The 23752-nt window shown below is 40.2% G+C and overlaps 2 protein-coding genes across 17 annotated transcripts in view; both read left to right on the top strand.

Annotated features, from left to right (window-relative positions):
* The window catches only part of Men-b (Malic enzyme b), a 65972-nt gene extending 59313 nt beyond the window's left edge, over positions 1-6659 (top strand). For 11 of the 15 annotated variants that reach the window (XM_045751488.2, XM_069329929.1, XM_045751486.2 and 8 more), the window contains exon 12: positions 4686-6659. In XM_045751488.2, the coding sequence (XP_045607444.1) occupies positions 4686-4828 (143 nt within the window). In that variant the 3' untranslated portion in view covers positions 4829-6659. Of the gene's footprint in view, positions 1-977; positions 1106-4685 lie in introns of all 15 variants that reach the window. The other 4 variants (XM_045751487.2, XM_069329932.1, XM_069329933.1 and 1 more) reach the window with 1 other exon arrangement.
* Positions 6660-13322: 6663 nt separating this feature from the next.
* Positions 13323-21890, top strand: LOC123764033 (heme-binding protein 1). Of its 2 annotated transcripts, none has more exons than XM_045751495.2 (7): positions 13323-13466; positions 16775-16845; positions 16992-17045; positions 17464-17596; positions 19766-19940; positions 20375-20488; positions 21159-21890. In XM_045751495.2, exons 2-7 carry the CDS (start codon positions 16789-16791, stop codon positions 21223-21225), a joined length of 600 nt encoding a protein of 199 aa, XP_045607451.2. In that variant the 5' UTR covers positions 13323-13466; positions 16775-16788; the 3' UTR covers positions 21226-21890. The 2 variants fall into 2 exon arrangements, with proteins under 2 accessions (XP_045607451.2, XP_045607452.2); XM_045751496.2 differs by having other exon boundaries at positions 13347-13466; positions 16761-16845.
* Positions 21891-23752: the final 1862 nt, after the last annotated feature.

Raw genomic sequence — 23752 nt, 5'->3', positions numbered from 1 at the left:
ATACCTGTTCCTAATTTGTGAATGACCTATCTAAGGAAATGAGGTCATACATGGCAATGTTCGCCGATACAAAATGAATGAAGAATATAGAAAATAGACAGACTGCAGGGAATTTTAGGAAGACTTTGGCAAACTCCATGATTAAACCAGCAATTGACTTTTAATTGATAAGTCCAACCAAGTGTAAGGTAATGAAGAAAGAAATGAGAGATAGATGACCAGCAGGAATCTACGCCATAAGGGGAAGGCAGCTACAGGAATTGGAAAAAGATCTAGGAACCTTCTTGTATTCATTTCAATAGCCTGTAGTTACAGTATTACAGGGTAAATAGTACATATTCTGTACTTCTTTTAACTACCCTATTCATGTCGTTGTGGTTTGCTAATCATGGGATAACCAATCTTGAGTGACCTCATGCTATCAAACCTTACCTGGGTTCATGTGACCTGACCAACATCGTGATGCAGCAACAAAAACCCTCTGACATTATGAAACTAATGGACATAAGTGTGTGTTGAGAGTTCCCAATTTTCTTAAATTGAAATGTTTGAGATTGAAAAGTTATTGTTCATTATTTTCAGAATTACTTCATTATATAGTCTTATGTGAAGATGGTAATACTGTGTAGATTTTAAATGTCATTGTCTGCATTTAGCTACCTCACATGTATGTTTACACTGTAAATAATTGGGTATGTTTTGTGTGTTTGTTTTGGCTTCGCATTATTTTTAGTTTTCTTGCAATTAAGTAATGCAAAATGTAAACTAATATAAGCAGGCTTTTATTTCCAGGCATTGAATTTGAAGAGCTCTATGCAATTTTCTTCTGGCAGATGAAAGTTTGAATTAAACATTAATAGGCAAAACTTCAAAGACAATGTCTATCCAAAACAAAATTAAAGGGAAAAAACTCCCCAATTTGATTTTTTTTTTTTTTTTTTTTTTGGTGTTGCTAACTATTTGGCCCACATTTCCAGGCATAGCTTCTGTTTACCCTCAACCAAAGGATATTGCAGAGTTCATAAAGGCACAACTGTATGATTATCACTATAGGTCTGCCCTGCCCAGAGTCTACTCCTGGCCCAAACTTTAGGCCGCATGATCCGTAAGCTAAGGCCACAGCAGCAGCAGCATGTGCATGCTAGAGAAACGAGCATAGTATAAATGTGTCTCGTTAATTGTATTTATTTCATAGTTTCTGTCAAGTTCCCGTTAATTTTCAACCTGCATGTGCCTTCGTCTTTGAAGAAATAGCCTTGTTTCCCGTTTCAGTTTAGATTTTGTGCATGCATTTTTGTGTTTGTGTGTGCTTTAGCTAAATATAGGAGGCTAAAGCATGTAGCCTTGCATAAGGAGCTGAATGCTGCTGTAAATACTTTACATATGAAAGAATGATTGTAATTATTATAGTACTGTATACACACACACACGCACACACACACACATATAATAAAAATTATATATTATATTATATTTTAAATATCACTACATTGGATATTTCCTCAGCTGTAGCCAACAGAGTATATGCAGGACTAATTTTTATTAGTCATATTATTATTAACTATTTTCCCTATTAGCTTTATTCTTCCTGCAAAGACAAATTTTACAGAACTTAATATTCATGGATTAACTTCTGAACATTTTGAGTTTTTCACCAAATTGGGGCAAGTTGAGGCTTTTATATTTGGATACAGTATTAATAAATTTCCATGAGTATATAGGTCACATGAAGTGTATTTCAAGATTGTTCCCATAGCAGTTCTTAGGAAATAGGCATGGGAGATGATCAGAATTTAAACATAATTTTTATAAGAAGAATTTACTTTCATTTTATTGCCTGAAAATGAATATATACAGTACAGTATACTAAATATTTGATATGCGCTCATTGTTATTTCAAGACCTTTAATAACTTGTATCAGTTTTTTTTCTCCCCTCAACTTGTCAGATATACTGAATGCTCACACTTGAAAAAATAAATTGGGGAAAAAAAGTTATACAGTATTTAGTATATATGTACTCCTGAGGTGTGTGTACTAGACAAGTGGATACAGTATGCAGTATATATACTCGTGAGGTGTATTTTACTAGACAAGAGCTACACCGCTGTGTGTGTGTGTGTGTGTGTTTGTGTGAGTGAGAGTGAGAGTGAGAGTGAGAGTGAGAGTGAGAGTGAGAGTGAGAGTGAGAGTGAGAGTGAGAGTGAGAGAGAGTGAGAGAGAGTGAGAGAGAGTGAGAGAGAGTGAGAGAGAGTGAGAGAGAGTGAGAGAGAGTGAGAGAGAGAGAGAGAGAGTGAGAGAGAGTGAGAGAGAGTGAGAGTGAGAGAGAGTGAGAGGCGGTGATTGAGTGAGAAGAACACCAAAAGGAAGGCAAGGACATTACAGATAGCAAGTTTTAGTATTGAGGGCCGAGGATAAATTGAAGACTATATCTTGTTAACTTGGTCTGTTTTCCAGATTCATTATCTATCTCCATTATCATTATGGCTTTACTTCATCAGATGGTATATCAAACAGAGCTTGATTTTCTCTATTTGGATCTAGCACATATTTTATGGCAAGGTGGTTATATTCTCCTAATAATGTATATTTGATACTTATGTATTATACCGATTTTATCAAAATGGTTTTAGGTGGCTCATGCTGTAAGATGCATGGGGGTAATCTAAGAATTTATTTTTCTTTGAAGACCTCTTCTTTTATCATACATTTTTTTTATGTAAGTCATATTGCCAAAGAACATTATTGATATTATCATTATACTGCTTCATTTCAAGGCCTATTTCCTTTTAGATGTTTGGTTCTCTTGACAGGTGTGTACAATGTGGCACCTGTTCCACCTGCCCTGTTTCATTTGTCTTAGTGGATGCTCATGTGTACTGGGGTGTCCATGGTTAATCTCATTCGTATCAATCTGTTTAATCAGGATTGCATGTATTGTTTAAAGATGCATGGACGTTACAAAAGTTCGGTAGTGGTATATGGTGTGAAAAATTTGGTGGGAAAGTGCACATTAGGGTGCATTTGTAACACAACCTTTTGCTATAGTATTAAATAAGTTGCTTCTGATATTTCTTAAGTTATATAAAGTATATATGGATGCTGATGAGATGATTTTTGTATTGTTATTAATATTAGTGTGGTGTGGTGGTTTACATAATAGGCGCTGTATACCTATTCACACTTTGTACTTACATATAAGTGTAGTTACTCGTGTCCTGTCTTTCCTATAATATTTGTCGTAATGGTTTTGGCATCCACCACCACCTCACTTGAATTGTTAAAACAGTCTTTGGCCATCTACACCTCGTTTCACAAGAGAACTTTTGTACGTTTCTCTGCAGGTTTGTTGCCATAGATTCATGCTATGGCCTCTCGTTCTTAATGTTTCGGGTTTCTAAATAACCTCGTTGTCAACTTTTGAAGATTCCTGTCATTATTTTGTATGTGATTTTGTATGTGTTGATCATATCACCTCTTTCCTCTCAAATAACCAGTGGACTTTAATACCAGAATTCCTAAAATTGTTGAAAGCTTAGAAATTTGAAAATTTGGTGGCTAGAAAGGTGGGATCCAAGAGTCGATTCTTGATCCTGCAGGCACAAATAGGTGAGCGTGCGCACATAATATCACACACTCTCACTCTCACACACACTCACTCTCACACACACTCACTCTCACACACTCACTCTCACACACTCACTCTCACACACTCTCACTCTCACACACTCTCACTCTCACACACTCTCACTCTCACACACTCACTCTCACACACTCACTCTCACACACTCTCACTCTCACACACTCTCACTCTCACACACTCTCTCTCTCTCTCACTCGCTCTCACTCTCACACACTCTCTCACTCTCTCACATACTTACTCTCACATACTCACTCTCACTCACACTCTCACACACTCACATGCACTCTCACTCTTCTGTGTTGTGTTGTCCTTTTGAATTTGTGCTGGCTTATCCGAGGAGATATTTAGGGCTCTGACGTACTGTGTAGATGATTTTGTCTGCTGCTCCTTCCATCTTGCTCTCTTGACTTTTCCTTATTCTTAGATTTCAATTTGTGTTTTCAGAAGTTTCTCAATTTATTTATTTTATTTATTATTTTTTTTTTTAATCCACCGTGAAGTCTGGTATATGTACATGTTATACACATTTGCAAATCTGCATATTAACTTTACTTCAGACTTACTGTTATTTAGTAAATATTTTGATCTAGAATTGATTTTGTGTCTTCTTCAGAATCCATAAATGCTAATCATGAATCTCATATTGTAATTTGTTGTATCTACTTTGCTTTGCCTTTTAGTTATTCGATTTTGTATTTTATTTTTTTTACAATTTTTTTACTTTATTTCAAACAAAAAAGCCTTTAGCAAATATGATAACATTAGATGTAAATACAGGATCCCCCCCCCCCTCTCCTTTTGTCTTCAGTTGTCATCACATTCACTCCAAAAAATTGTCCACATTCGGGCTATTCATGCCCATGCCACCTCTTGGGTGGCTTAATCTTCATCAATCACTTGATCAATTCAGACATTCATTAGTATTATTGTGGCAAATATTTTATTCAGATTTTAATATATGATTAAGGTTCTCAGACAGGTGAGAGAGTGAGGAAAAAAAAGGGGGTTCATTTTTGGCTCTGATGTGTACTTTATATTTGCAGGTATTGCATCGACTTACCCCAAACCCAAAGATTTGGCCAAGTTCATCACTGATCAGCAGTATAGCTACAGCTATGATGAAATATCTGCTCTTCCTAAAACTTGGGACTGGCCCGACCTTTCCACCTTCAACCCAAAGCTTTAAGAGTGTAAACTCTTAATTCTTAAAAAAACAAAATCTTATGACTAATAAGCTCTCAAGAATTCTATCAAAGGTTTTCTGATTTTATCTCTGAAGAAAAAAATTTTTGCTTCATATACTGAAAACCACCTGTTCACTGATATTGTGCTGATGTAGCAATTCATGTAAAGGCAAGAAGTGTAATACAGTATATTGTATAAATCATAACTTCTGTGTTGGTAAACATATTAAAGAGTAACATTTCTGTTAGGGCACCAACATTATTAAATACTCTAGTTCTCTCCCAGACATTAAATTTGCAAATAAAGATTTGGTAAGATAGTTTATATTATTTACAGGTTATTAATGCTGAAATACTTAACTGTTGTGTGAAGGTGGATTTAAGTTTTTTTTTTTTTATATTTATGGAAAAAAGATATGTAATATGCTAGTAGACACACTACTGTATTTTGTGATATAATCTTTTGTATCGTAGGTGAGGGCGGTCAGGTGACTTTAGCAAGTCTTTGCTTGTCTAATACATCCTATAGGCTTTTTATCGAATTTGTCATAATTTTTAGTCCATGCACACATTTCTTAAAATGTCAAGATCTCTAAAAGAAAACTACTTAAAGTTGCATTTGCCCGACATAAAATATTATTTTGATGTTTTCAACGTGTAGTCATCCCTGTCCTAAGGCTAGTGCCTTCATTAGGTAAAGTATTGATTGCACTACCAAATACTATTCTGCACCTATAGACTGGTATTATACATAAAACAAATGTCAATTTTAGGGTTTACTTGTATTAGAAATTAAAATATGCCAAACAAATACAATATTGTGTGTGCTGTAATGGTCAAGCTGTCAACAATAACATGATCTAGAGTGAGCTTTTGAATGGTATACAGCAAAGGTTTTTGTTAACATACTGGTACTTTTCACTACTAATGCTTGAAACTTTTATTCAGAGGCCCTTTGATTACAGGATCTCTTTGATAATGATGATTTTTTACTTTATGGCCATTAATGATAAAACTATGTATACAATTCAATTTAATGTTTATATCCTGAAGCTATTACAAGTCCATACAAATTACTTTTGGAAATAATGAAGAAATCAGAAGAAATGTAACCATTGATTCATGATGAAACAACTAGCATTTCATATTTTGATTTTTCATCTCTAGTTTCAAATCATATCCACTTAGTTTTTATTAGTACAGGAGACTAGCTGGAGCCTAATTATAAATTTTGATCCAAATTGTTTTCCTAATCTGTTTTGCCAACTAATTACTGCTAAAAATAGCATTGCTATTTATTTGCACTTTTTCCCTTGGTAAAGTGATTTGGCAAGCAAAATATAACTTGCCAGCTAGACTTTCTCTGGGCACGCAGAATAGTAGCTATATGCTTGTATATATATATGGAGAGCCAGTTACTAGGGTCTACAAGTAAATCAATAATTTTTATTTTCCTAAGGGAAACCCAAGATAATTTGTCTTATATTTTTTCAGAATGTTTGTAAAGTATAAATGGTGCAAAGTGTTTGCCAAATTTTTATACAGATGGCTTTGTGACCCCATGTATTGTTAAAACATTTCATGGACTTGACTACCTATCATTTAAATATAAGGTACGAGTTGTAACCTTCAGAAACATCCAGAGGCCAGAGTGCTTATATATTTTTTTCACTGCCGTATTTTACTGAAAGGAGTTACATACAGTATCATGTGTAAGTTAGTGTATTATGTAAGCTAAACCATTTGTTAATAACTCATGAGATGTATTTATTTCCCTATCATGTTTTTATCAACAGTGTGTAGTTGTGCAAGTAGAATAAAATTGTAAGGACTTTTAGACGTTTAATGTCCCCTTTTACACTTGCCGTATTTCTTTGATTTTGCTGGCGATAGCCTTCCTGGTTTGGTGCCTTCTTTTGATAATTACCTTACCTTGCTGGTGATAATTCAATTCTTGGCAAATTGATTGGTGGTCAGTTATTTTAAGTATGATAATTAAGGAATTTGGCATTTTTGATTAAAGACTTCCGATAGCAAAATTCACTTGAACATGCATTTCGTGTCCAATTCTAATGTTTTCATCATCAAAGGTTCCCTTTTCGTATTTTTTCCAATACCGAAATGAAATAAAGGTTTCCTGGATAAGGCAAATATTTACCACAAAAATGCATCGAACCTTGAATTGATACTGCAAATTTGTATTGCGCCCCCAATCCCTGCCAATCTATGTTGGACTTCTGACATTTTTCCCAGGATACAAACCACAACAGTTGCCCAACTCCCAGGGTACCTATTAACTGCTAAGTGAATATCATATGTTCATTTGTTAGATGAACAGTGGCAGGTGAAAGTAAATGTGCCTAACCATTTATATCCAACCTGGGATTAAACGTAGGCCATTGTATTATGGCAAGACTAGTGATATCAATGGAATCATATCCACTGAGGATTTTATTAAGGGGTATATGACAGGAACTGGGGGGAGTGGAAAAATTTCCTATTTTTAAAATCTTAACATGCTACGAGATTGGGAACAAGGCAGTCCTGATAGCATGGTATAGGTCTCAATAAGTTCCCAACAGTTAAGATTTATCTTAAACATCAGGGGAGGGGATTAATTAATTTCATTAGCAGCAGCAACCCCTCACCCCAATAAAACAAGATAATAATAATGCTTGCTTACTGCTGTTGTCATCAATCATCCTACACTGGAGAGTCTCCCTGCGTTCATCTTATGTATGGAGGAGGGGCTCAACATCACCTTATTTGGGAAATCGGCTCGAATCTGTCCCATTTGTCATGAGTACACACTCGCCAAGACTTATCCCCACTCTCCTTGGGCAGGGATGACCTCTTTCTAATTACTCTATATATTATATCTGCTGTCGATTAAACTGCAACTGTTTGTTTCGCTCGCTCGAAATTCCTCACCAGGACAAGCACAAAGGCATGTTGTCTACATATAAACATTTATTAACAAAAATACAAAGAATAAAGAAATTAGAGCATATTATCATCAGGTCCCACAAACTAACATCACTCTTATATAATACCAGTGCTCCAACAATACACTTCACGAGTATGCTGCAATGTTCGCCAGCAACCTGTTGCCTCCTCTCACAGTCTGGACTAGGCAAGTTTCACATAAATTAACTAACAAATAAATATTATCGTTCTCACCTTGTACTGTGGCATTCATAACATGAATTCATGCACGCCTTCAAGTAAGGCAAGGTAATTATCAAAAAGAAGGCACCAAACCAGGAAGGCCATGTAGCACCATCAAATGTGCGGGATAATCAGAGGGCGCTAAATATCACCAAGGATGCCAATACGGGAACAGAAACACATAAGGCGTACGATATCAAAAGTATCCGAGTCACCAAGAATACTATCAAGAGACAAGCGACCGCGGGGGACAGTCGGAAAACAAGACGCACGCTCGTCCCAGAAGTCAGGACAGTCAACAAGGATATGCACGACCGTAAGAGGGACAATGCAATTAGGACAATAAGGAGCAGGGCGGCGCTCCATCAAGTGTCCACGAGTTAAGCGAGTATGGCCAATATGCAACCTCGACAGAGCCGTTTCCCATCACCGGTTACGGTGGTAGGAGGACGGCCACGAGGACACACAACTTTTAAGAGAACGTAATTTGTTACCAGTAACAGACGACCAACAAGCCTGCCAATGGGTAAGGATGGAGAAAAGGATAACCGGGTAAAAGTCGGAACAAGGAATACCTTTACGAGAGATGAGGCAAGAGCGGACAGCTTCCTTAGCAGCAGCATCCGCACGCTCATTTAAAGAAACACCAATATGGCTGGGGACCCAACAAAACTCAACCAACTTAAATTTACTGTAAACAAAAAACAGCCAACGCTGGATCTCGACAACCACTGGATGAACCGGATTAAAGGACCCGAGAGCCATGAGGGGACTACGAGAGTCAACAATAACTACGAAGGAAGATTGACAACGAGAAAGCAGGAGATGAAGAGCATAGAGAATAGCATAAAGCTCCGCTGTGAAGATGCTAGTCTCCGCAGGTAAGCGATACATATAAGCGTAATCAGGAAAAACAACAGAGTAGCCAACACTGTCCGCAGACTTAGACCCATCGGTGAAGACGGAAACGGAGTGGGAGTGAGAAGAAAAGGGCTCAAGGAAAAGGTGCTTTAGAACCGTAGGAGGGGTAAAAGCTTTAGGGATGCGGGTCAAGGACGTAGAAAACTGCGGAAGGGGGACTCTCCATGGGGTCAAAGAAGGAACAACACGAGGAGAAATATTAGAAATACGAACGGAAAGAGAATCCTGTAAGCGAGATAACCGGACAGAAAGAGGGAGGTGGTGAAGAGGAACAGGAACCGCAGGAGGGGTAAAAGTTAAAGCACGACAGAGGCGAGAAGAAGGATATTGCAAGGGCCGCGCAAGATAGCGAAGACAGTAGCGATCACGGCGGTCCTGGAGAGATAGGAAGCCAGTGTCAACATACAAGCTGAGGACGGGAGTCGAACGAAAGGCACCAGAACTGAGGCGTAACCCAGTATGGTGCAAAGCATCAAGACGGTGAAGAGTAGAAGGAGAAGCAGACGAGTAAGCAGGGCAACCATAATCGAGCTTAGACAGGACGAGAGAGGAATGTAAAGCAAGGAGAGTGCGCCTGGTACCTATTTACTGCTAGGTAACAGGGGCATTCAGGGTGAAAGAAACTTTGCCCATTTGTTTCTCCCTCGTGCGGGAATCGAACCCGCGCCACAGAATTATGAGTCCTGCGCGCTATCCACCAGGCTACGAGGCCCCTGTAGGTCCGCCCCTTGTGGGTCCGCCACAAGAGTACCACGGAGGTGAAGGACCGGTGAAACATCGGGAACGAACTTACCCGCTATCTTGCGGAATTGCTTCCAGATCTGTGGCAGAGGAGTTTCGGACGTAATTGTTGAGACATAAGATGCCCAACATTCACGTTTAGCCGTACGGATGGCCCTACGGACCACAGCACTCGCCTTCCGAAAGAAGAGAAAAGAATCGGCCGTCTGCCGATGGCGGTGTCTCTTCCAGGCTGCATGCTCACAGCGGACAGCCCGAGCACAGTCTGCATTCCACCAGGGAACGCACTTCCGTGGACCCCGAGAGGAAGAACATGGAATAGAGTGGAGGGCAGCGTTGAAGACACTGTCATTAAAAAGGAGGAGAGAGCAAGGGAGAGGTCAGAGAGAGCAGCACTGAGGGTGAATAGGTTTTAGTCCGCTTTAGCAAACTGCCACCTAGGGAAGGAGAGGGGAAGGTGAAAAGAGAAAAAGATAAGGATGAGGAAATGGTCACTGCCATGGAGGTCATCAAGAACCTGTCACGTGAAATCTAAGTAAAGAGAAGACGAGCAAAGAGAAAGATTAAGACAGGAAAGAGTGCGAGTCCGCGAGTCCAAATGCGTGGACTCACCAGAATTCAGAAGAGACAGGGAAGAAGAGAGAATAAACAGCTCAAGAAGGCGACCTCGGGTGTTCGTCAGAACATCACCCCAAAGGGAATGACAATTGAAATCACGCAGCAGGAGCACAGGCTCCGGCAAGGAGTCCAGTAGGTGTTTCAAATCAGGAAGAGAAAGCGGGACTCTCGGGGGGAGATAAATGGAACAAACGGTGTACCATTTCCCCACAAAGATACGAGCAGCAGAACAATGGTGAGGCGAAGGAAAAAGTAAGGGGACAAAGGGAACATCAGAGCGAATCAAGAGAGCAGAAGAGTTAGGAGCCCCAGCAACAGCTGGGGAGGGGGGGAAGAGAAAGGAATAGCCACGAAAGCGACCAGGACGAGCACCAAGCATCGGCTCCTGGAGACAGACACAAAGGGGCGAAAACCGCGAAATCAGAAGTTGGAGTTCAAGGAAATTGGCGTAATAACCCCAAACGTCCCATTGAAGAATAGACATCGACGAGAAGAGAAAGGACAACAACAGAGAACAAGGAAGAAACAAAGGCGAAAGAGCAACATAGCATGTTAAAGAAGATCAGGGTCGGGATCAGGGTCAGCAAAGTCAGGGTTAGGGGGCATGGGTAAACTGAGCAAAGACGGAGGGAAGGAAGCTGGAAAACAGACCAGAGGTGGACGGGCGGGGTCCGGAGGAGGAAGAGAAGGAGGAGAAGGAGGAGACAACGGAGAGGAGCAGTCAAGGACAGCAGTCAAGGACTTGTGAAGGAGGAAATGTATATGTTTACCTCTCAGAATGTTTGGTAATGTGTTTATTTGTGATGTGTGTCTATGTATATATTAACACGTTGTACTGAATGGGGTGAGAATAGCTTGAGCTACCTCATCCCTTTGTGTGTATTTTACCTCAATAAACTTATTTCAATTTCAATTTCAATTGTTGTTGTTGTGTTAGTCATCGGAGCCATTCTGCTTCCCTGTTCGATTTCTAATTTTAAAGTTTATCAGATTAACGACATTAAAGGTGATTAGTTCTTCCTTCACTGTTCCATACTGTGTATCCTTCCAGACATCTTGCCACTCTCTTTGTCAGGGGTTTTATCTTGTGGTCGTAGAAAGAATCAATGTTTATCATGGACGCCTCACAGAGAGCTGCACCCAACTCAAGTGCCTAGTCTTCTGAATGATGACAAGCTAGAAACCAGAGTAAGGAATTCGCTTTTAGGAGACTGGGGTAGGCATAAACGACCTAATGTCTATGGTCATTAGAAGCAGCACAAAATTGATTAGTCAAATTGGCTGGAAACCCAGCAAACGTTGACTGGCTGTACTGGCATTGGCAGCTTTAACGATGATAGATTTTCAGCACTAGAATCGGCAAGCAAGATAGGTTATAAGGGCAATGGGAGCACAAAGTCAGCTTCAATAACAAACTTTCATTAGCCCATAAAGCACATTGGCACTTTTCATTGGTCTTAAAAGCACACAAAATTGCATAAAACTCCACCATAAAAATACTCATCACTAGGGAGGCTTATTTAACTTCTGTAACTCATTTGATACATAATTAAGATATGTTAATGTTAATTTAATCAGAAAATAAATTCACACTGCACAAACGAGTTACGCAAAGCTTGTACGATAGTTAGGTGCAAGTAACTAAGCTATAATTGTAATTAATAATTGTAATTATTATTAATAATTATAATAAATTGTCCCAAACTATGTAGATGTTTTTCTTCCAAATCACAGAATATAACGAGCTCAAGCCTCCAGACTGGCTCATTCATCAACAGGTTATGCAATGGTTATTCAGTATACAAAACCCTTAGATGAAATTATCAGAGATGACTGTCTCCAGCATTGTGGAGAGACCAGTTATAAGTTCCAGTTTCCCCACTTTACAACAGCGGCCGTTCCTGTCATATACATGTATCTAACTCTAGATGACCTCGTCCTCTCAACTAATGCAGTTCATTTTGTACGCTATTTTCCCCATCGTATGAAACAAGGAGTACTAAGTAGCAGTTCGCAAATATTCACTTTTTCTATGCGTGAGTTGGTTACATGAGGCAAGTGGCTTGGGTTCGTGTGTTTTAGTACCCTTATTTTGCAGGTGGCAAATCAAGAGTTATTTTACAAGAATTTTTACATTCTTGTAAAGCCACTAGCATGTGTAGCGTTTCGGGCAAGTATTTACTCCTAATTTCCCCGGAATACGACCCCGCCGAATCATTTAACAACCAGGTACCTATTCACTGCTGGGTGAAGAGAGGCTACAGTTAAGGATTGGCGCCCGGTCAATCCTCCCCGGCCAGGATTCTAACCCAAGCCTTAGCGCTTGCGAAACGCCAAGCGAGTGTCTTACCAAAGAGAACGGATCGACCCTAGAGCCATTGTCCAGAACCACATGCAGTTTTAAGCATAGGTTTCCCACATACGACGGATTTGAATTTTCCGACAGCGCATATCTCGCAGTAACAAGACAACAGTTCCAACATTAGGGGGGAAAAATAATCACATTCTTCAACATAGGCCAGGAGATGCGCACCAGCGCTCGCAGTGTTGCCATGAGTTAGTCACTGGTTTCTAGCAAAATTACCTGACTTACCTGATTAAAACGCGTAGAATTGTTTGAATTCTCTGGAGAATTCCACGTTCAAATTACCTCCAACCTGAAAACTTAGATAAGATTCTCCATGTCGTACTCACAGTCCCATGGTCCATTTAGATTTATATGTTAGACAATATTGAACAAGAAGTAAGCTACCTCAAAACGTTTAAATAACCTAATTGAATTACAGTATTTTAAATTATGACCGAAACGCTTTGCGTGATTCGCTGGCCTTATTAAATATACATACTCTAACATTTATTAAACTACCATCATATCCTTTTATATATTTTTAAATAAAAATTATCATCATCATCACCATAAAAACATTCACCCAAACGTATTGAGATGAACAAGGACAATTCTCTGACTCGTGAGGGGGACAGGGGCAACAATGACGGTAATAATAGGAATCTGTGTACAAAGAAGTTCCTGAGCATGATGAGTTGGCATTATTTACGTTACACAACCAGTTACCTGGGATCAGCGGCCATATATAGCAGGGCAAGCCAGTTTCCAAGACCAGTCTCTCCAAGTTTGTTGATTGTGAAGGAACCAACTAGTGCAGAGTTGCAGGACACCCTTGTTCTGGGAAGGTACGTCATTTAGTATATACCTTTCACTGTGTTGTATACAGATATGTCTGGATGTAGGCCAGTGTACATCTTGCATCATATGATGTATTCAGAGCTATTTTTCCTGAGAAATAATGGGATGTAAACTCACAAGCATAAATACTGTTTTCCATGTCGATAGATATTACTCAGTTTCATCAATGTGGGACCAACAGAGCAACCCGTCCTCGACTCCTTTACATCCAGCGGTCGACCCCACAGACGCATTCATAAATTTGTACATGCTGTTCATTCAAAACGGGAATTTTCTCAAATATAAATTAATATTATAATAAATTATCATATTGTGCATATATAGGCATGGTTAGGTCATGTGTTTAGGTTCTGTTGGCGATTATTTAAATAAATAAATGTTTATTCAGGTAAGGTACATACAAGAGGTTTTACAAAAATTGATAGATTTATAGATAGAGCTAGTACATACAATGCCTAAAGCCACTATTACGAAAAGCGTTTCGGGCAGGAAAAACATTAAAGACTAAAACTTAATACTAATTAAGTTTAAAGTATTAAATGTGTTGAGAACAAATAAAAATAAAAATAAAAAAGGGGGAACATGGCTGAAAACAGCAGCACAAATACAATTAAGTCGACAAACAGCGTTGTTTAAAAAAACAGACATGGGTTGATAATATAGGGGTAAGGTAGTTTACAGGGAATTTATTAGGCAGTGCTTCGTTTTTATCTTAAACTGGTTGAGAGAGGTAGTGCCTTTAACATGATTGGGAAGGTCATTCCACATTCTAGGTTCCTTGATTTGTAGAGCATTTCTAGTTTGATTAAGTCGTACTCTTGGAATATCAAAACTGTATTTGTTTCTGGTGTGGTGCTCATGGTTTCTGTTACAACCTTCAATGAAGCTTTTGAGGTCAGGACTGGCATTACAGTTCAGCGTTTTAAATATGTATAATACACAAGAGAGAATGTGCAGTGACTTAATGTCTAACATATTCAGAGATTTGAGTAAGGGTACCGAGTGATGTCTGGGGCCAGAGTTGGATATTGTCCCAATAGCAGCTTTGTGTTGAGTAATTAGAGGACGTAAATGATTTTGGGTAGTAGAACCCCAAGCACAAATACCATAGTTGAGATATGGATAGATGAGGGAGTAATAGAGAGTAACCAGGGCAGGGCGAGGTACATAATATCTGATCTTAGAAAGAATGCCAACAACCACGGAAGCGACCAGGACGAGCGCCAAGCAGCGACTCCTGGAGATAAACACAAAGCGGGGAAAACTGCGTCATTAGAAGTTGGAATTCATGGAAGCTGGCATAAAGATCACGAATATTCCATTGAAGAACAGACCGACAAAAAAAAGAGAGAACAGAAACAGAGATAACAAGGAAGAAACAAAGGCAAAGTAGAACACATTACACTACGGAATAACAAGATCAGGATCAGTGAAATCAGGGTGAGGGAGCAGAGGTAAAGCTAGCAAAGATAACCGAGACAAGGGAGCGGGAGGCTGGACCAGAGGCGAACGGACAGAGTCTGGAGCGGGAGGAGGCAACGGAAAGGGGCGGTCAAGGGAATCGGGGGCAGGAAGGACAAACAGGTGAAAGTACCAGAGCAACGGCAGCATCCAAGAGGGAATCGAGGACCAAGGAAACCACCATAGGAGGGACAGGAGTGAACTGCTACTGAAAAGGGAGGGGAAACAGGGATAGTGTCGGAGTTGGAAGGTGAGGAATACATTTAAGTCTTCTTACCTGCTGGGGAGGAAGAAGGAACTATTTTTTTTAACTAAAGTATCAGGGGGTAAGCGCCAAGCCATTACGACTACGTAGCACTTGGAAGGAATTAGGATTTGGATTTGAGATAGGACTAAGGAAAAGGAATGGTTCCCAACCACTTGGACGGTCGGGATTGAACGCCGACCTACATGAAGCGAGACAGTCGTTTTACGATCCACACCAAGTGGTTGGGGCAGGAAGGAGAGGAGCCAGGCTTACGCTTCTGACGTAGAGAGACAGGCGTAAAATCAACAATATACTGGGCAACCGTTTTGACAGTTACAACAGGAGAACGGGAACGGGCAACATAACGAACGCTGGGAGGAGGATGGGCAATGGCCTGAACAGACAGGCGGCGAGGAGGACCAAGAGACAGAGGGAGGGCTGAGGAGGAGTGGGGCGAGAAGGGAAGGAGGGCACAGGAGACGAGGAAGACCGGGAAGGAAGGAAACACCAGACTGAGAACCAGGTGGAGAACCTTCTGGTCCAGAACGCAAAGGAGCAGTCGAAGTGGTGGAGGTGTTGGGGTTCAAGGCCTCGAAACGGTTGCGAAAAAGGGAAAGCGGGTGAGGGCGAGACGAAGGGGGCATGCAATACACGAGCGTAAGACATGCCAGAGAAAGAGAGAAGACGGCGAACCTGGACCCTAGTCTCAATTAAAGACAAATGATCACGATGCTTCAAATAGAGGACGGCTTCCTCAAATCCACATACGCGGGAGAAGGCAGGGTGGGCGCCACCTGCCCGAAACGCTGCGCGTACTAGTGGCTTTACAAGAATGTAAATACTGTACTGTTCAATGTATTCTCACAAACCCAATGTACTTTCTTGTATATATATAAATAAATAAATAAATAAATAAATAAATAAATAAATAAATGAATTGATGCAGAGTCTGGGAAGAGGAGCACTCCGTCTTAGAATGACCCGAGATTCCACACAAGAGGCAGAGAGAGACCTCACTTGTGCACCTGAAGGGATACAACTCTCCAGCACCTGCTGCAGAGGCGAGGAGAGGGGTTGTACTCCTAAACGGAGCATCTGGCACCAGAAAGAATGACTGAAGAGGGCAGGGACCTACTATCTAACGTGACCTTCACAACGCAAAGAGGCTGATGTCGACGACCACTGGGAGGTCAAGTCAGGATATCCACCTGGAGGATAGAATGGCCTTGGGTTTCAAGGATATAATTAATATCCTCGTGGCAGTCTTTAAGTTACCAGTCGCAAAATGGTACGAGAAGAATTGTCAATGCAGGCTTTCAACCGAACATTTTTGGAGATCCGAACAGAGGTCTCCCCAATGCCTGACTCGCAATAAATTGTGTCATGTGTAAACCGTTTTCATTCATAAACAGGGGGTTTGGCGGGTGCATGGAATGGACTTTGGGTCTTTGTTAGGAGGACGGGCTGCACTCACTCACTCACTCTCTCACACTCTCACACACACACACACACACACAATGCCTTTTCTACCCCAATGTGGAGAAATGGTCCACCCAAGTGAACTGTCATGTAGTTTGTCATTTCCAGGTTAATTGTCCACGATGAAAGGAACCCATGTTACCTGGGTACTGCTCCTGGTGCAGCTAGCTACGTCGCAGGTGAGATTTGTTATTTATTTATTTCAGTTTAAGAAACTTTTGGGAATATTTGTGTTAACACAATAATAATTATTAATTTGTAGCAATAATTTAGTTTTATTTCATAATTATGTTGTTTTGTTTAAACTTTTCTTTTTGATTAACAGGCCAAAGTGGAGGCCGAGGAGTCGGCGCCCTACCAAGTGATCAAAACTGAAGAGGTGAGTAAAATTGTCTGTGTCGGTGCCAACCTGTTTGAAGGTGGGTTCTGCTGTAGATCCGTCTTGGTTGATTTGTTCTATTGACATTTAAGAATTAATAAATAGATTGTGCACGTATAACTGAAGTGTATTAGTATTCACTTATGGCACAACTTTCACATGGTATATGTACACACACACATGTATGTATATCACAAACACGACCCTACAATAAACACACAATTTACTAATTTCCAAATATGCAAAACTTGAGACAAATCTATGTTAACCAAGTTTAAATTATTAACACGACTTAAACAAATTTAAATAATATTTACCAGCTTTTTAGCACCCAAACAACTTCAAACTTTCTGAAACAACTGAAATGAAAACCATTATAATATGTCCCAGAACTAAAGCCCAACTGCGCTTACCTCAGGGATTCGAGGAGCGGCTGTACCCACCTACAAAATGGGTGTGCTACGATGACGTCGACCAAGTCTACACCTCCAAGAGTCAGACCAAAGCCTTCCTCAGCCTTTTCCGTTATATTACTGGTGCCAATGATCAAGGTAAGGCTGAACCTTCCCCTCGGATTTCATATAGTATATCTTATATATCCAGGCAGGATCTGTAATAATGTCAGTGACGAAAGTTTAGCGTTTCCAACAGTCACGCCTTAAAATAGACCGTAACGTTTTCTATACATTTGTAGGTTGAACATTATCTTTTCTTTCAATTTAATATGAGATACAAATGAATTAATAAAATAAGTGCATCACAATGTTTTTTTATCTTCTATCATGTAATAGAAATTATGGGAGAAATATAATTATTGAGATCATAGAGCATGAATAGTGTATATGGATAGAGTACAACAAACAATATCATGAAACTAGACCCTGTCCAAACAGTGGGCTCAACAATATGGTCCCGGGTTCGATGTGGGTACGTTTCGGTACAGCAATGCGAGTACGTTTGCCAAGTTAACGTTTACCTGATGCCCCTTAACTGTTAGTAAATTTAGGCAGTCCCCCACTTTAGTAAATAGGTATACCTGTGAGACAGGAGACTGTTGTGGGTTGAAATCCCAAGAAAGGCAAGTCATTTACCTGGGGAAACCTCGATCAATAATCCACGCACTGGACTGGACGTACCCTCAGGTGAAATGGACGTTTTCCGGTGACCGAGCGGCAACACTGAAAAGTGTATACTCTTTTCTTTTCGCTGTCCTGACCTTAATTTTCGATGTACTGATTTCATTTTTGTACCAATGTGTTCGCAATAGAATGATTTATAAGAACATATGTATATGTCACCAAAGCATGAGTTAAATCACACAAAAAGCTAAAGAATTACATCGATCACTAGCCGTGAGCTCCAAACAGCGACGAAATGTTTCTATTCTTTTCAGGGTTGTCAACTCCACGCTTGTCCTACAGCGTTAAATTTGGTATCACTATGATCGCAATTAAATTCCCTACACGGATATATGCATATAAATGTAGAATCATGATCGCGGCCAACACCAAGAGTGTGTGAAGTGGGCGATTACACTCGCCGTGTCAACAATACAATAGTCTTTCCACTAAGTTACAATACAATGCCGTTCTCCCAAATAGGCCATGTGCCTATTAGAGAAAACAAAAATTTAATGGCAAACATTTTCATACTATCCCCAAGTCGATCGAATAAGAATTAGTTTTTATACAAATATTTTTTAATCGCGCGTAAAATTACGACGCTACAGCAACTCGTGGTAAAAATACCGGTATTTACGCGTCGTTTATTTACGACCCCGGGGCGCTAAAGTGATTAGCAGGCGTCCTGCCTTCGACGATGGGAACATTAGCATCAATTTGATATTATTTGCATCATAACAAATATACCTGAAATTGGAAAGAATAATGTTAAAGTAACGTTGTATTATACGTTTGGTTAGGTGTATTTATACTTAAGACAATATTTGCGACTAATACACTGGGGGATCCCCATTCTTGTTCGACCCATCGGTGCATAACACTGAACACTATCTATAGTTATACTGAACATTTTACAATATCACTACATCATACCTACGCTTATTTGTATACACAAAAATAGAAGCTAACTGTAGTAGCTTTTTATAATCTGGTGGGAGAACCTTAGGAGCCTCACCCCCCATTGTTACCTGAATTTACCCGAGGACCACTGAACACTAGTGGCCTCGACGAGGACAGGAAGCCGGCGGCTTGTCGAAGGTCCCCCCCCCCCATTTGCCTTGATAATCTTTTCCAGCTGGATTTTGAAATTCAACAGTCTTGGCATTTACAGCTTCGGCGGGTAGGCAGTTCCATCGGTTTACAACCCTATGGGTGTGAAAGCATTTCTTCTTCTCAGTCACTAGAGCACTCCTCACTACCTGGGGTGAGGCTTCTTCAGGTATTCCGTTGGGTCTTGTAACTTCTAAGGCTGGCAGGTCGATACATACCAGAGCTGTGAGGAATGTCACACAGTGTCTTCCTTACAAACTGCTGACGCGCTAGCCATAATATCTGCTTAAAATGTATTATCAAGGAAGTGAAAAGAAATGTTGTTCAAGTAGAATTTTATTCCGAGTTTAATTTTCTAAAGTTTTAGTGTACAAGCAGTGTTTAAGGCCTATCTTTAATATTTTTACTTGAATCCTGAAAGACAGAAAATACAACAGAATAATTGTGGGGTATATATATAATAGAAATGGGTGTCGTTTTCCCTCGCAGGTGTGTCCATGGCGATGACCGCCCCGGTCACCATGCTCCGCCAGGAGCTTAAAGACTCCATGACGCGCTACCAGATGTGCTTCTACCTGCCGAAGGCCCGCCAGGGGACGCCCCCGTCCCCGACAGACGAGGGCGTCTACATCGAGGAGCGTCCGGCCATTACAGTTCTCACGAGGTGGGTGAGGTTGTCATGTCGGTCAAGTAATTTGTTTAATTTTTTTTTACATTGATTCGGAATAGACTAAAAGGTCTTGTGTATGAAGGTCTTTGAATTGTAAATAAAGAATTCAACTTAAAGAGGCAAATATTGGTTAGGAATTTTTTTTATAGTGGAATATTTATTACCAACTAGCAATTTACTAGCATCAAAAAACGATGGATACATCTGTGAAAATTGTTGTATCTAAGACCAGACACGTACGGGTAATTAGATTCTGCAATTCATTGCAAATTCACGGTAAAGTTGCATTGTAATTCTCTACTGCTTTCCTTAAAACCGTGTATGGACTGCTGACCAAATATTAGCATCATATGCATGATCCCCCGCGAGTGTGTGTATTTATACGCGTTAAATATCAGTACAAATATATGGAAGGACGTTTTTGCCAGAACCATCGGAGGCTTCATCACCCGCGAGACTCAGTGGGAGAACGAAGCCTCGGCCCTGCAGGAGGTTCTTCAGGCCGCTGGCGAGAACAACATTGATTTCTCCTTTTATTACAGGTAAGAATTTCGATCTAGTCAGTGTTAAAAATAATTTAAGTAGTATTTGTTATCAAATATTTGATAATATCTATATCAAATATATTTATATATATATATATTTGTTATCAACAAATCACAGATTAGCCACTTAAATGAACTACGAGCTAATTCTCGAATCTTTGTTAGTTTATTCGCACACCCTCCGTCACTGTGTGATGGAGTGCGAAAAGATGCGTGAATTTAGAGACAATTCTATAACCAATGTTCTAAGTATGTGTAAATATTTCATTCAAAATTTTTTCTACCAGAAATTTTAGCCAAATATCCCCAGTTTGCTAACTGTAGGTAGTAACTGAGTGATTGTAACCTATCCACCGCTGTCCACTGGATGGGGGGCGGTGTGCAGGACAAACATATCAATTGTGACACTAGCTCTCCACATATGTCAGTTGCTTAATTTAAAAACTATACTTGTGGTCGATATCTAACACATTGCTGATGTGACTGTGTATTGAATTTTGTAACTAGCTCATCAAGATTGTAACTTGCTTAGCTAAATGAATTGTGGGGTTCAGTCCCTGAGCCCATTATGTGCCTCTGTAACCCTTTCCACTACCGCCCACAAGATGGGTATGGGATGCATAATAAATGAACTAAACAAACTAATGCTCTGCTCCTTCCTCTCTAGGGCCGGCTACGACTCTCCTATGAAGTTTGAAAATAGGCGGAATGAAATTTGGTTCTTGAAGAAATAGGATTACAGCAGCTGCGGCGAGGCAAGAATGAATCACATATGTCTATCCGTCTGATACAGACAGACAGACACAAAGATATCTCTTTCTAATTGTGTAAATACACTGTAATGCCGCCTGCTGCTGGTGCGTGTACCACCACCTCGACGGCGACTGCAGCTTCTACGTCTACCACTACCGCCACCTCAACGACGACTGCACTGCAGGCTATATTGCTGAAAGTTCTGCAGCTGAAGAAGCCAATGTCCTTATATATCCTGTTACTAATTTCCCCACACTTGTTTTAAACATAACCTGCTATAGACTTCTCTCGGTTAACATTATACATGCTAGTGTTTATGGTGTTAAAGGTGTTTAGTGGTCTTTTTGTAGGACTCTGCCTGTCAACTGTAGCCCCCCCCCCCCCTCTATCCAACTCTCGTCTCAGTCCATGGTGAGTTTGAACGTTAAGGTGACTTATTATTAAGGTGACTTAATAATAAGGCGACTTAATAACACAACACCTAAAATTTTCCAAACTTTAGGTGTTGTGTGATTTCAGGGACAGACAGCCGTAGTGGTCTCCATGTCTTGTGTTGTGACTCACATTGTATATTAATCTTGACAGTGAACATAAGTTAAATTGCTTGAATTATGATACTTATGTTAAATATACTTTATTAACTTACTTTTTAATCTGACTGTGTTCCCTAAATCTTGGATTTCCTGATATATTGCAAGCTACAGTGTGGAGCACTCTGAGTTCACTGACGTAAGAGTATGAGTACATGCTTATAGCAGATAATATATGATACATGTTAACATTTGATAACAGTTTAGAGTACAGACAAGTTCCATTCTTTGTCTTGGATGAACCGAGTTAGAATGGATGGTGGCAGCCCTTTCTACCTACTACCTCTACCTTCCATTTTCTACTTTCTGCTCCTCTCCGTGTTCCCAGTCTCTCCCTACATTTCTTTTCAAACTTTCCCTTACACCTGACCACACTCCTCGCTACTCCCAGACTCCTTCCCTTACTCCTCCCACCTCTCTCCCTCCCTTACCCCAAACCCTCACTCATTATTTCATTTTTCATTTCGTTTTAATTATTTTCCATATGTTACATGTTGATGCACTCGTTCACTCAAAATTGTGCAACCCGTTCTCGCACTTTCTTACAGTCAATATTGACTTATTAAATACGTGCATATGTGACATACTAAACATACTAGTTTACCTTGAAAAGCTTCATAGAAAACACCGACCTTACCTAACCTCCTTAGTATGTTAAGATAAGCATCTTATTGCTTCGTAATTACAATTATTACTTGAACCTATACCTATAATAGGTTAAGTAATAATTGTAATTATTACTTAATATCGACTATACGAAAGTGAGAGAACGGGTTGGATTGTGATATCGTGCTAACTTGTAACTGAAACAACAACAGGTAGAGGTTAATTGGAGTGGGGGTATTAAGTCATTGTCTTGCAAGGTATAGATCAGAATAATTTTTATTTGTTTAAGAAACCTCAATTAAAGCAATATAACAGCTCTTAGGCTATCATGGAATATTTAATATTTCAAATATGTTTATATTAAGTAACCAAAATAACATGGTTCACACAAGCACTCGCCGTTCCATCGGGACAGAACACAATACACAGTATTGATGCATCACTATAACGTGATGCATCAAAGAGAAAATCCCCAGGAGCCTTGATGGGGGTTCGAACCCATGCGATGGGTGTTCCCAGCAGCCCGTCCTCCCAAGGTTTCCCCCAACGTCAAGAAAACGGTCAAGTTAAAGTGACCTCTCCTAACCTACCAGACGACCCAAAACAGAAGACGGGACAGTGCGTCACTTTCGCCAGCCGCTTCCATTTTCTAGAACAATTGTTGCCCTCATGTATCGCATACGAGCGAAAAGCGACGTTCTGTGTAAGAGGACAGGTAGTTCCCAGGCACACGCTTTAGACGACATGGTGGATTGATAAAGATTAAGCCACCCTAAGAGGTGGCACGGGTATGAATAGCCGGTAAAGACGACGTGGTACCATGTTCCCGGCCTATATAGTCGTCTAGAGCGTGTCATCACCCATCGTATAGGGCCCAACCCTCATCACGGCTACTACGGATTTCCTCACTAAACATAATCGTACAACACGTACAACAAATATAAATACTGGCATTATAATAATAAAATGTTTCTGCTAAACTCTAAAACCATTCTTAACACCTACTGATGGAGATTGAAAATTTCCCATTGTCGGGGGATGGGGGATGGGGGGAGGGAAGAGGCTGGAAGGTTGTTAGTCTTGCCCCCCCCCCCCCCTCGTCCTCTCATCTCCACAAGCATAACGACTAACCTCTCCCAAGATACAATAGTTGCCCAACTTTCAGATACTCATTTGCTGCAACCTGTTCTTAGATTTATTTGAACATTAAGAAAACTTGCCCAGATGACTCGCTGTTCGGGACTAACTCTGGTCCTCAACTGCTCTACATACTGGGATAAGTAATTAACATAAGATGTTAAGCCACACGTAA

Source organism: Procambarus clarkii, chromosome 23 (genome assembly GCF_040958095.1).
Source record: "Procambarus clarkii isolate CNS0578487 chromosome 23, FALCON_Pclarkii_2.0, whole genome shotgun sequence".
Lineage (NCBI taxonomy): Eukaryota > Metazoa > Arthropoda > Malacostraca > Decapoda > Cambaridae > Procambarus > Procambarus clarkii.
Note: the sequence above shows the minus strand (reverse complement) of the source record. Positions and strands in the feature narration are given on the sequence as shown.

Coding starts and splice junctions, on each gene's coding strand:
- LOC123764033 (XM_045751495.2), top strand. CDS start 16,789: ATGAAAGGAACCCATGTTACCTGGGTACTGCTCCTGGTGCAGCTAGCT. Junction 17,046..17,463: donor AAGTGATCAAAACTGAAGAG/GTGAGTAAAATT, acceptor CGCTTACCTCAG/GGATTCGAGGAGCGGCTGTA. Junction 20,489..21,158: donor GATTTCTCCTTTTATTACAG/GTAAGAATTTCG, acceptor CTTCCTCTCTAG/GGCCGGCTACGACTCTCCTA.